General features: G+C 39.7%; 1 protein-coding gene across 6 annotated transcripts in view; it reads right to left on the bottom strand.

Moving 5' to 3' along the window:
- Window positions 1–12,639, bottom strand: part of Mast2 (microtubule associated serine/threonine kinase 2) — a 156,675-nt gene that overhangs the window by 27,086 nt on the left and 116,950 nt on the right. For all 6 annotated transcript variants that reach the window (XM_021159308.2, XM_029475989.1, XM_021159307.2 and 3 more), the window contains one exon: window positions 3,473–3,548. In XM_021159308.2, the coding sequence (XP_021014967.1) occupies window positions 3,473–3,548 (76 nt within the window). The remainder of the gene's footprint in view (window positions 1–3,472; window positions 3,549–12,639) is intronic.

Consider the following 12,639-nt stretch of genomic DNA (forward strand, 5'->3'; position numbering starts at 1 on the left):
TGCGCCACCACGCCCGGCCTGTTTCTATTCTTTTCATTCATTTAATATTATTATGTTCCTTCCCTTTAAGATATTTATTAGTTTATAATTTCAGAGTTGAGGATGGAACCAGGTCCTTCACTGAGCTATACTTACAGCCTCCAGTTTATAAATATGTATTTCTTTGCATCTTCATTTACTGTCTTACTCAAAGCACTCACAGGACTAATAAGCACTAAGGGCTTATTATTTACCAGGCTACTGGTCTCAACCCATTTAAAGTATCTTTAATTAAAACATGATTTGATTCTAGTTCAGGCAAGACAGAAAACATGAAAGCAAAATATTATACCCTGGAAAGTACTACAGAGGTAATGAGATGCCTGCGTAAAGAATGTTCAGACTGTGTGGTTAGAAAAGGTCTAAGGAAAGAAAATATCTAATAAAAATATTTAAAAAATAATATTTTGCTTCAATTAAAAAAAAAGAAAAAGTCTACGGAGATAACATTTTATATGAGATATGAGAAGAACGAGTCCACTAAGTTAAGGTCTAAACTACAATTTCCTTATTCCAGGACGAGTGCATAAGACTTTAGTAAGGGGGGGAGGGGGCTGGAGAGATGGCTCAGTGGTTAAGAGCACTAACTGCTCTTCTAGAGGTCCTGAGTTCAGTTCCCAGCAACCACACAGTGGCTTACAACCATCTGGAATGTGATCTGATTCCTTCTTCTGGTGTGTCTGAAGACAGTATTCATATACAGAAAATAAATAAAAATTCTTTTTTTTTAAAAAGACTTTAGTAAGACTGAAAGCTCCATGTATCTCCACTGCGTTACCATGGAATAACTAAGCACCCAAAGAGCCTGACTCAAAATTTCTCAGTAAATATTTATTAACTGAATAAGAAATGACCCAATGCCACCTCCGTGGATCTGATAACAGGTCTCATTGTTCCAGGTCATACTTAATTTGATATTAAGTTCACATACGGGCCACAATTATCAGTTCAGCAGAGACTTACAATATGATCCTACCAGAACACTTGGTTAACCAGATGGAAGTTCTATGAGCCATGTGAGATTTCTTCAGAGTGAGGAGAAGTACCAACATTAGCCACCGAGCCCTCCTCACCTGCCCTCAGCCATACACTAGGGAGGAGTGGGGTGCATTCTTTCTCAGTTGAAATGGGAGGGAATAGTAAGTGCTTGTTCTAGCAATCTCTTTTGTTTCTGCATTACTTTTTTTCATTTTTTTTATTATTATTATTATTATTATTTTTTTTTTTTTTTTGGTTTTTTGAGAAAGGGTTTCTCTGTGTAGCCCTGGCTGTCCTGGAACTCACTCTGTAGACCAGGCTGGCCTCGAACTCAGAAATCCGCCTGCCTCTGCCTCCCGAGTGCTGGGATTAAAGGCGTGCGCCACCAACGCCCGGCTTCGTTTTTATTATTTTATCTTAATTGTTTTGAGACAGAATCCTATGTAGCCCAGGTTTTCTTCAAACTCAGTAGGTAGCAGAGGATGATTTCCAACTTCTTTCCCTCTTGCTCACACCTCCAAAGTACTGTGATTTCAGGTGTGAGTCATTACACCTCATTGATGTGGTATTTGTGCATGTTAGACAAGTCCTACAACAGAGCTACAGCCCAGCCCTCTGCTACACCTTATAAGTAAGTAGTCCTCCCAGCCAACACCTTCACTTCACCCCGACACAGGCTTCTCTGCGGAGCCCTGGCTGTTCTGGAGCTGGCTCTGTAGACCAGCTGGCCTCAAGTTGAAGAGATCCATCTGCCTCTGCCTCCTGAGTGCTAGGATTAACGGCGTGTCTCACCACTATCACCTAGCAAAGAAAGTAGTCTTAATATTAGAACTGCTCTTACTCCAAGATATAGTATATTCTCTAGCCACTGACAGCTACAAAGCTGGAGCCTTATTACTATTTATTTTAAATTGGCTTTCCCATTTAGAACTAAAGAGAACTCTACTTCAAAACTAAACAAGGAAACAGCCCCCCAAATTAAAACAAGAGCCCCACAAACTTGAACTATGGCTAAGAGAGTTGTGAAGTTGTGAAAACAAGCCACTGTGTGTAGGGAGCCTTAGCAAAGGTTTGAAGACACCGTGAGGGTGGACTTCTCCAGAGGCCACTTAATGTGCTCTCGGCATGGGTGGAACTATCAGGCCTGCTAGGAGAGGCCAGAATCAACACTATCATTTTCAGACAGGAGAGAAATGGGACCTAACAAACCCTTCGAAGCTCAGTGAATTATGAGATCCTATAGTCTTTCTGAACTCATACTTGGGACCCTCAGCTGAAAGCTGAGATTTGTATTCCTAGCATTTGGGAGGCAGAGGCAAGGGGGAATCTCTGAATAGGGCTGTAAGCATAATGTTTCTGTGCACTGGGTAAAGACTATCTTCGTATCATTCAAATCCTGATTTCCTTGCCCCCACATCTAGTTGCAATCCTTATTCTGAGAATCTCTGGTCTCAGTGTTGTGTAAACATTGCTACCTAATTTCCTGATTGGTTAATAAAGAGCTGATCAGCCAATAACTGAGCAGTGGAGAGAATAGGGCTGGACTTCCTCTCAGCCCATGGAGGGAGGAAGGAGAGAGAGGAAGTAGGAAATCACAGCTGGAAGAGAGTCCAGGAGACACCATGAGAAAAGTCCTGGAGCCAAGAGAGCCAGATCAGTACTAATGAAAGTATCACTGGGATTTTGGCTGGGAGGTAGCCAAATTAGTTTAGAGGATTAACGTGGAGTTGTTGTGAACTTTGAAGCTTGTTAAATAAATATTATAGTCCAGTCTCAATTTGGGAGCTAGCTGGATGAAGCAGAAAACTGAAAGAAACACATTAAAAAGCCACTAACATAGGGAAGCCTGTATAGTCTACATAGCCAGGGCCACATAATGAGACCCTGTTTAAAGACAAACAAACAAACAAACATAAAACACTCCAACAAAAGCTGAGAAGAAAGTTACGTCAGGCCCTTTCAGCTTCTTGGAAGCACGGGGTACAAGGTAAAGAGTGTTACTCTGGACCCTTCCTGGAACACTTTCTCTTCTATAGCCCGAGGATAATTCTCAGTTACAGTATCATGCTGTGGAATATATTCTTAGGGCACCTTTTGCTTAGGATTATAAAATAAATGAATATACTCCTATTTTTCTGTTCAGCTGCAAATGCACAGTCACTCTGAAAGGAAAACTTGAAGAGGACAGAAAGGACGGCATTTTGATTACTGGTAGTCCAAGGCAACTCAATCCACACGGAAGAGTACGGACTTGAAAGAAGAACACAGACATCTACCAAGCACACATATCAGTCAGGGGTCAGTGGTACATGCCTTTAATCGCAGCACTCTGTTCTCTGAGTTCAAGACCAGCCTGGTCTACAGAGTGAGTTCCAGGACATTCAAGGCTACACAGAGAAACAAAACAAGACAAGACAAGACAAAACAGCACAGAGGGGGTTCTCAAGCAACTTACCTACGGGCAGGAACAAAGGAAAAGTGAGCAGGAGCATTTGGAGAGAAATTCCGGGGGCTGTCCAAGGGACTGTTACCTGTGATGGAGAAAGGAAAAGAAACTCTTTGAAGTTTGCTCTGGGAATGAGGTAAACTTGTGTGGCTTTCTGGTAAGAAACCTTTTACTCTTATTAATTTAGTATATCTGATTATTTTCTCAGGCCAGCCCTCAGTTTATGAGTCTTTATAATTATAAAGTTTGACAACCCAGAAATGTTCTCACCTAGAACTAGGTACCTGTGATAACCTACACACATTGGACGTCCTTTCTAGATACAGCAGTGATTCACATGCTTCCTGCCCTTTCAGGAACAGATCAAGTTGCAGTATTTCAAAGGCTTAAGGATTGTCCTAAAGACAATAGTTACTTGTACAAGTATCTCCACCCACTGCATCCAAGGGGCTAAATGTGCATACGGTAAGGATAAAGTTCTTTGGCAGAAATTCAGGATAGAAGTACACCATAAAATGCCTTATACTACAAACTCTGACTCTATAAAACACGGCCAACCTCAAGTACCATTTTCTCAATTAGTTTTCATGTATGCTAGTCACTGGTATTTTGAGACAGAAGCCCAGCCTGTTTTTGAACTCTTATTCCTGCCTCAGAGAGAATGGATTCACTCAAAACCTAACACTTTGATTTCTAAAATGAAGTATGTGTGTCTTATAAAGATGTTTGAGGTGGACTAAAACCCTGGAGCTTCAATGATCCTCCTGTCATAGCCTTCCAAGTAGCTGGGACTATGTGTTGTGACCTAGTCAGGTAAGATATGCAAATTTCAAACAAATAATGTATCATATCAGAGGATCCCAAGGAATAATGCATACTGACTAGAGAAGCGATGCCACTGAAGGAGCGGGGGAGAAAAAAAACCGTTGACGTAAGAAACTTTAGAAATGGAGTCTGTAAGACTAAGGGAAAGCTGTTACTCAGATTTTGGTTTCTAATACTACCCCCCCCCCCCAAAAAAAAACCCTCAAGCTTCTTGAAGAAACGACTGACTCTAAGACTGATATAAGAAATAGAGATGAACTGAGCGGTGGTGGCGCATGTCTTTAATCCCAGCACTTGGGAAGCAGAGGCAGGCAGATTTCTGAGTTTGAGGCCAGCCTGGTCTACAGAGTGAGTTCCAGGACAGCCAGGGCTACACAGAGAAACCCTGTCTNCTACAGAGTGAGTTCCAGGACAGCCAGGGCTACACAGAGAAACCCTGTCTCAAAACAAAACAAAACAAAACAAAACAAACAAACAAAAAAACAAAGAAAAGAAAAGAAAAGAAAAGAAAAGAAAAGAAAAGAAAAGAAAAGAAAAGAAATACAGATGAGCAGGGTGCATTTCAGTGTTAGAAGGCAAGGAAGTTGCAAATAGCCCCAAAGAGAAAACAGAAACCAAACAGCAATGATGGGATATGTCACAGAACAGGAATCAAATGAAGGGACTTCCTTTCAATGGCCACAGCTACAATTTAAACAGACAAATAAATAAGATTCAAACTAGAAGATAAGTATCTATTAGTCCATACTAATCAATAAGTTAACAAATGAGATGGAGATGAATATATAGACAACTTAAACAACACTACCGACTAATTGAAGACTGCAATACAATAGTAGACTATATGCTTTTTTTTTTTCAGTGACATGAGAAATTTACTAAAGAACATCATCATATTCAGGGCCATAGTAAAATTAAATACATTTTAAATAATTTAAAAATCAATAAATACTTTGACCACCATGAAATTTAATGATAAATTAGTAAAAGAAGCAATCAGAGAAATCTCTGGGACTTGTTTTTCCTTGTTTGAGACAGTTTGTCTGTTTAGCCCTGGCTGTCCTGGAACTCACTCTGTAGACCAGGCTGTCCTCAAACTCAAAGATCCACCTGCCTCTGCCTCTGCCTCTGCCTCTGCCTCTGCCTCTGCCTCCGCCTCTGCCTCTACCTCTGCCTCCTGAATGTATGAGCCACCATAGCCGTCTGGGATCTGTTTTTAATGAATATAATTAGTGAGAGGGTATATAGTATATATGTAGTTGGGGGGGGGGGAAGAGGGACTGCGAAAGGTTTTGGCAAAGCAAAACAAAACAAAACAAAGCCTTCTATAAGCAAGGGGATATAATGATGGGTTCCTCCAGCCTGGTAGTCTAGAAGTTTATAAACATTCTCTCCAATGGTCCACGGTCCAATAGTCTTCCCAGAGCCATTCAGACCCCAACTCTAACTGTAGGTACTGTATCATTCAGTTCTGAGAAAAAGCGTAAGGACTAAGTGTAGATCTCACAGACAGGTTAAGAGCAAATTCTTTGGTGTCTGTCTGTCTGTCTCTCTCCCCTTTCCCTCCCCACTTTATTTCTCCCTCTCTCTCCTCTTCTCTCTCTATGCAAGTGCCCTTTCTCTCTTTTTCTTCCTTCCCTACCCACTCTCCAACCCTCTTGGCCATTTCCCTTGCCTCTGTCCTTGGAGCCTGTGAACTTGATCACCCAAAAGCAGCTTCCCAATAAACCTGCCTTTAATATTAAAAAAAAAAAAAAAGACCAAATTCTTCAAGAAGACTTCCATTTTCCTAAAAACAATCCCAACCTTGGGGTAGGTCTTTGAAATTGACTGACCACAAACTTGTTAAGTCCCCATAGTTCCCTTTAAGGGTTTAATAATTCACTAGAACAACTCAAGAAAGCAACACATTTATTCTAGTTGTACTATAGACTGACTATACTGGAGGGGGTTAAGGTCTGTGAGGGACATTAGAGCTGCTGTGCCTGCAGTGTGGAATAAGGGAGCATCTATCAGCACATAGATGTGTTTATAAATCAGGAATCTCTACTGAGCTGGTGTGTCCAGAGTCTGCTTGTTTTAAATTGGGATTTTAATATATAGTTGAACTCAATCTTGAAGCCCAGTCTCTTTCCAGGAGATCAGGTTGGCTCAAAGTTTCAACCCTGTAACCACATAGCTAGTTTCTCTGCTGACCAGCCCCTCGGCCTGAAACTATCTTTTATTAAAGTGAGTCATCACTTTAATAAAACCACCATTCCTGTCCAGGAATTAATTCTGGTATAATTACAGATGTCAAAAGTCTAAGGGAATAATTTGTATACCCACCTTTATTGCAATTCTCTATTTTTTCAAATACTTATTTTTCCTTAAAAAAATTCAAAATGTTGTCAATATTTTAAAGTTTACAACAGAATAAAAACATCAGTAACTTAAATTAGACTTACTCGGAGGAAGAGTAACATGTTAGAACATTAATATTTTAAAGAAAAAAATGAAACAGCACACAGAACAGGTTTTTTGGGCTCTACCAAGTTCTTTAGTTCTCACTTAATGGCATCCTTACCCAATCATTACCCAAGCAGGAAATAAGGAGATACTGTATTCTAGTGCTTTAGCCACCTATGTTTTTTTCTGTGTTCATGTATTTCTCCACATCTAATAACCTCTTATACCTGGATAATGGCAATGGTCTTTTAACTGGTCTCCCAATTGCCAGCTGTGGCACTCCTTTTAGCAACTTTAATATTTTTAATCAGATAATTATATACTTGTGGCAAAAAGGTAGCAAGCTGAAAGAAGTGACAGTGTTTTTTTCATTCTTAAAAACTAGTTTATGTGTATATGTGCATACATCACAGAGGCCACAAGAGGGCACTGAATCCTTTTCAACTGGAACTGCAGGCCTTTGTGAGTCACTGAATGTGAGCCGTGGGACCTGAACTCCAGCCCTCTCCTATGGCTTGAACAGCAATGGCTCTTAATTAGTACAACCCACCTCTCCAAGCCCCAGAAAGTGTTTCTCTTATCATTTTGCAATGTGGTAAGTGCTCACTTTTAGAATAATGTAGTTCTGATTTTCTTAGACTTTTGTTTGCATTCCTATTAAACCTATTTTCTGTATTGTTTGAGAAAGAGATTTAAGCATGTAGACCTTCAACTTTGTGATTTAAGCCTTAAAGAACTCTCTTTTTAGATTAAGAAACAACTTTGGAAAACTTCATAAATTCATCTTCCAGGAAAATGAACATAAGTATGAATGTAAAACTGGCAACACAAGCTCAGGAGACTTATAAACCTCATAAAAACATCCACAGTTCACAGATCTTAGGTATAAGAATGACACAAGATATTAATATCTTAACTCACTATAAAATGGATAGCTCTCCCATAACTTAGTTTATCCTCTTACCAAACTCAATTAGCAATTCAATTTATAATCTGGAAACATACATAATGAAGACTTGCATTTTTATTTCCTAACTGTAACAGGTTCTTTTGTACTTACAGATATGTTGCCTTGGCTTGAACTTTGCTTACTAAACGGCTATCTTAGAAGGCACCACTTTGGTTTATGATAGCTTACTAAATGAGCATGGGCTTAATACAGTCCTTATGATTTCAAGTTGGACCTTGGCTGTTACTTGTGGCAGCTTCCTCTGCAGTTCTCCTTTCATATACTGCTTCTGACATGGGACCTGCATACCTTGCTAGCTTTCCATCTTCTCTTTCAGGCATTCTCTTTCCTTTGACATAAAAATACCCAGGTCTGAAATCACATCATCAAAAACGACTGCTTTCTGAAGTCATCAGAACATATTACACACACCTTTCCATACCTTCACTATAAAAGTTGTTATTCCTGAATTCATGGCAGTCTCTTTTATCATGACTTTTGACAAGAGTGGTCTCACTGTCCTCATAATCTTTCAACATCCCAGCCTTGAGAAGTTTCTAGAGAATGCCACACAATGAGGCTGGCCAGTTTCACATTACCTTATGATCCACTGATCCCACTGGCTCTGCATAAAAACCAGACCAAAGTTTTATTGTGTTTATTCTCAAATCGGTTTAAGACACTATTTTATAGTTTACCCTCTGTCCTCAGGCTCTCACATAATTATTTTCAGAGAGGAAGGAGAAATAATCAGAAAATACCCTAAATAAGCTCTCATTACTATACCTTCTAATGTCTGTGCTATATTCCCACTCTCTCCTTCAAAAGTGCATATAACTGTCTGAGATCCTGGTTAAGGTTAATCTTCTGCTTACATACTAGATCTCATTTCATCTCAGCCACACAAGGACTGTGGTAGACATTGCCCCTTTCCATGAATGGCCAAGGTTTTTACTACATGGAATGACTTCCATCAGCACACAATACATTACATTTTAAACTTTTTCTCCTCTTGTGCAAGGGAACTAATCTAGGGTCTTGTTCACATCGGGCAAGGGCACTTAGTATTACTGTTTTCCTTTTGACTCTCTAATCAGGCCATGGCCACTAATATTCCATCAAAGCAGCTACCAAATATCAACACAGACACCACACTGCTACATCCAAATGGCACTCCTCAGACTTCATGTCACTGATAGCTCCACTTGAAATACTTGTTCTTATTGCTGTTGGCGCCAAGACACTAGTGTTTCTTCCTCCTCATCTTCCTCCTTCTTTTCTTCTGTGCTCTCCCTACTCTGACCTTTAAGAACAAGAATGTACCTTTAGTTTCTGTTCATTACTCCCAGGATCTCATCTAGACATGCAGGTTTTTAATCTTATCTGCAATGTTTATGTCTTCCACACTTACTCCATGTAATACTCAATTGCATCATAAATGCACAGACAACATCTCACCCTAAGGACCCAGCACCGGAAGTGCTGGGATCAGAGGTGGACTTTCAGGAAGACAGAACTAGAATGATTAGAGGTAGTACCTACAAAGCACAAAGAAGAATGAAACTATAGAGACAAGGGTTAAAACAAATAATAGAATAATAGGCATAGGGTACAAGAAGAGGGTAACTCACTGCAAAGTTAGTAGTAGAAAAAAATCTGAATGGCACAACACTGGAAAGCTCAAAATTATGAGCATATCTAAACAACCAATAACAAAGGAGTGAAACTGAAGAGAATACAGTAAGTCAATGCTACATGTTTTTACAAAATAAGAAGACAATCTCAGAGCCAGGAGTGGTGGCGCACGCCTTTAATTCCAGCACTGGGGAGGGAGAGGCAGGCGGATTTCTGAGTTCGAGGCCAGCCTGGTCTACAAAGTGAGTTCCAGGACAGCCAGGACTACACAGAGAAACCCTGTCTCGAAAAAAAAAAAAAAAAAAAAAAAAAAAAAAAAAAAAAAAAAAAAAAAAAAAAAAAAAAAAAAGGAGGAGAAGGAGGAGGAGGAGGAGGAGGAAGAAGAAGAAGACGACGATGACAATCTCAGATTGCCAGAGAAGTTGAAGTTACAGGACAAACACTGCTTCCCAAAGTGGAAATAAAGAAGCAGATGCAGGATATCTGAATTTATAGACAAGACTTTCATAAACAAAAAACCTCCTTGGGAACCAGTAAGAAGGCCTGCAATGAATGACTTGTCCTAGCTTAGTATAGGCTATGCTAAGAGTTAAGAGATGCTGGATAATGTATTTTTTTATTCAATATGCATGGACGTTTTGGCTGGATCAATGTCTGTGCATCATGTGTATTCATGGTGACTGAGGAAGTCAGAAGAGGGCACTGGGTCTCCTGAGACTGTAACAGTTGTGAGCTGCTATGGAGGTGCTGAGAACCAAACCTAGGTCCCCTGCAAGAGTAATCAGCACTGTGAACCACTGAGTCATCTCTCTAACCGTCTCTCCAAGGGCACAGGGAAGTTACCAGATTCTCATAGTGAATGTTTTAAGAAAAAGTTCATTTGATTTGAGAAGAAGCAGAGGAAGAAGGACCATTATGAAAAAGTCAGGGCATTCTGTTTTTAACGAAGCCCAGCTGCTGAAGAAACTACAAAAATGAACTTCATCTATTGGAAAAGAAATACTCAACTCCTACTACTTAGAATCTCCTGCCCACATAATCTGGGGGAATTAAACTAAAATATGCTAATTTATAAGGTCTGCAGCATAGACCATCCAAAGACTTAGACTCAAATATACAACTAGAGAGTACTTCTCTCCCAACCCTGTCAAATTTACTGTGCTTAATTTATGTAGTACATTATAGCCATCTATTAACAGCAGCAACAAAACCAATACGAGCTGGGTGTGGTGCTGCACACCTTTAGTTCCAGCAGAAGCAGGTAGATCTCAGGCCAGGCTGGTCTATGGAGGCAATGCTAGGCCTTCCAAGGTAGCATAGCAAGACCTTGTCTCAAAACAAAACAAAAGACTTACAAGGCATACTAAAAGGCAAAAGAAGAAGGGAAAATATCCCTATGATTAATACTCTATGTGCTAGAATGGAAGAGGAGACAAGTTTCCAAACGTTCACTCAAGAAATATGGGAAATTACAAAAGCAGATGTGTGTTGCGGAAGTAAAGGTAAGGCTAAAGACCAAAACCCACTGTACTGTAAGTCAAGGACACTGTACTGACAGGCAGGACACATCTGGGGAAGCATCACCATCTTCTTAAGTCACCAACTTAAGAAGATGGCAATAGACATGTCAAAAATGGAAAAGGTAAGGAGAAATGGGGAGGAGGAGAGGGAAAAGGAGGAAAGCATTTGGGAGCTGAGACAACCAGCGAAAGCTGTAGCAGACCTGTGCTTGAGTAAGAGAAGAAGAAACAGAGAAGGGAGAGAAGAACATTTGGAACAATAAGAAATAAAAACCCTGCAGACTGGAGCGATAGCTCAGTGGTTAAGAGCACTAGCTGCTCTTACAGAGGACTCAGGATCAATTCCCAGCACCCACTTGGCAGCTCACACCTGTGTGTAACTCCAGTTCCAGGGGTCCAAACACCACCACATGGACTCAGATGCAGTCAAAATACCAATAAACATAAAATAATAAATAGATTCTTTAAAATCCCAAACTAATGTCTTATAAAAGCTGTCGAGCAAGGAAGGTCAGAAAGCAGAAAGGATAAGCTCCCTGTCCAAACTACTCAGGGGCGTGTGTGCACACAGAAGATCAGAGAGAAAAGGGCTTTGAAGTCTTGGAAGAAGGTGGGAAGACCTGCCTTCTCCACAGAAGAGCACACACAAAATGACACCCTCACAGACAGAGGTGACAGCAGAGTGAAATAGTAAAAGGGGAGGGAGAGAAGAGAGAAAAAAAGAATAATCTTAGAATTCTATGCCTATGAAAATAGTCTTCAAAAGCAGAAGAGAAATACCTTTTCAAAAAATATTAGTAATTTAATATCAGCAGATCTATCTTCAAAGAAATAGTTGAAAAGCAGTTCATAAAGAAAAAATTATATAGGCAAGAAACTGACTTCTACATAAAGAAAGCATTTGGCTTAGCATGTGGCCCAATTCCCAGTACTTGTTGAAAACAAAACCCAACACATTGCAGGTAATTATTTTTTAATAAAAAATTTATTACTATATATGTGTACGAGTGTTTTTACCTGCCTGTATGCATGCATGTATGTGTTCCACATAAATGCTTGGTACTTGATGAAGTTAGAAGAGGATGTCAGATCCCCAGGAACCAGAGACAAATAGGAACCAAATCTGAGTTCTCTGCTAGAACAGCAAGGGCTCTTAACCACAAGCCATCTCTCCAGCTCCAGTATGCCAAGTCCTAAAGTGTATTTGCCTAACAACAAAGTATCAAAATGCATAAGGCAAAAATGAACACAATCAGGGGTGATAGAAGGTGACATAATAGTTACAAATTTTAATGTCCTTTCAAGAGAAATGGCAGATCTAGGAGGCAGAAACTTACTGAGGACTAATTAGACTTATCATAGCAGTCATATGAATATTATGGACATTACAACAATTACATCCACATACCATATCATATGAAAAATTCATATGATTTTTCATAACATATGAAAAATTTATCAAATGAACTACATTCTTGACCAGAACATAATCTCAGAAAGCTTAAAAGAACAGAAATCATTCTATATCTGCTTAGAGCAAAATAAAGTTAGAAATCGATAAAAGAAAGATAGCTGGAATAAATTTCTTTTTTTTAAATATATATATATATTTTTTTTTATTAGGTATTTTCCTCAATTTCATTTCCAATGCTATCCCAAAAGTCTCCCATACCCTCCCCCCAACTCCCCTACCCACCCACACCCACTTTTTGGCCCTGGCGTTCCCCTGTACTGGGGCATATAAAGTTTGCAAGTCCAATGGGCCTCTCTTTCCAGTGATGGCCGACTAGGCCATCTTT

This window comes from Mus caroli, chromosome 4, assembly GCF_900094665.2.
Source record: "Mus caroli chromosome 4, CAROLI_EIJ_v1.1, whole genome shotgun sequence".
NCBI classification, from domain to species: Eukaryota; Metazoa; Chordata; class Mammalia; order Rodentia; family Muridae; genus Mus; species Mus caroli.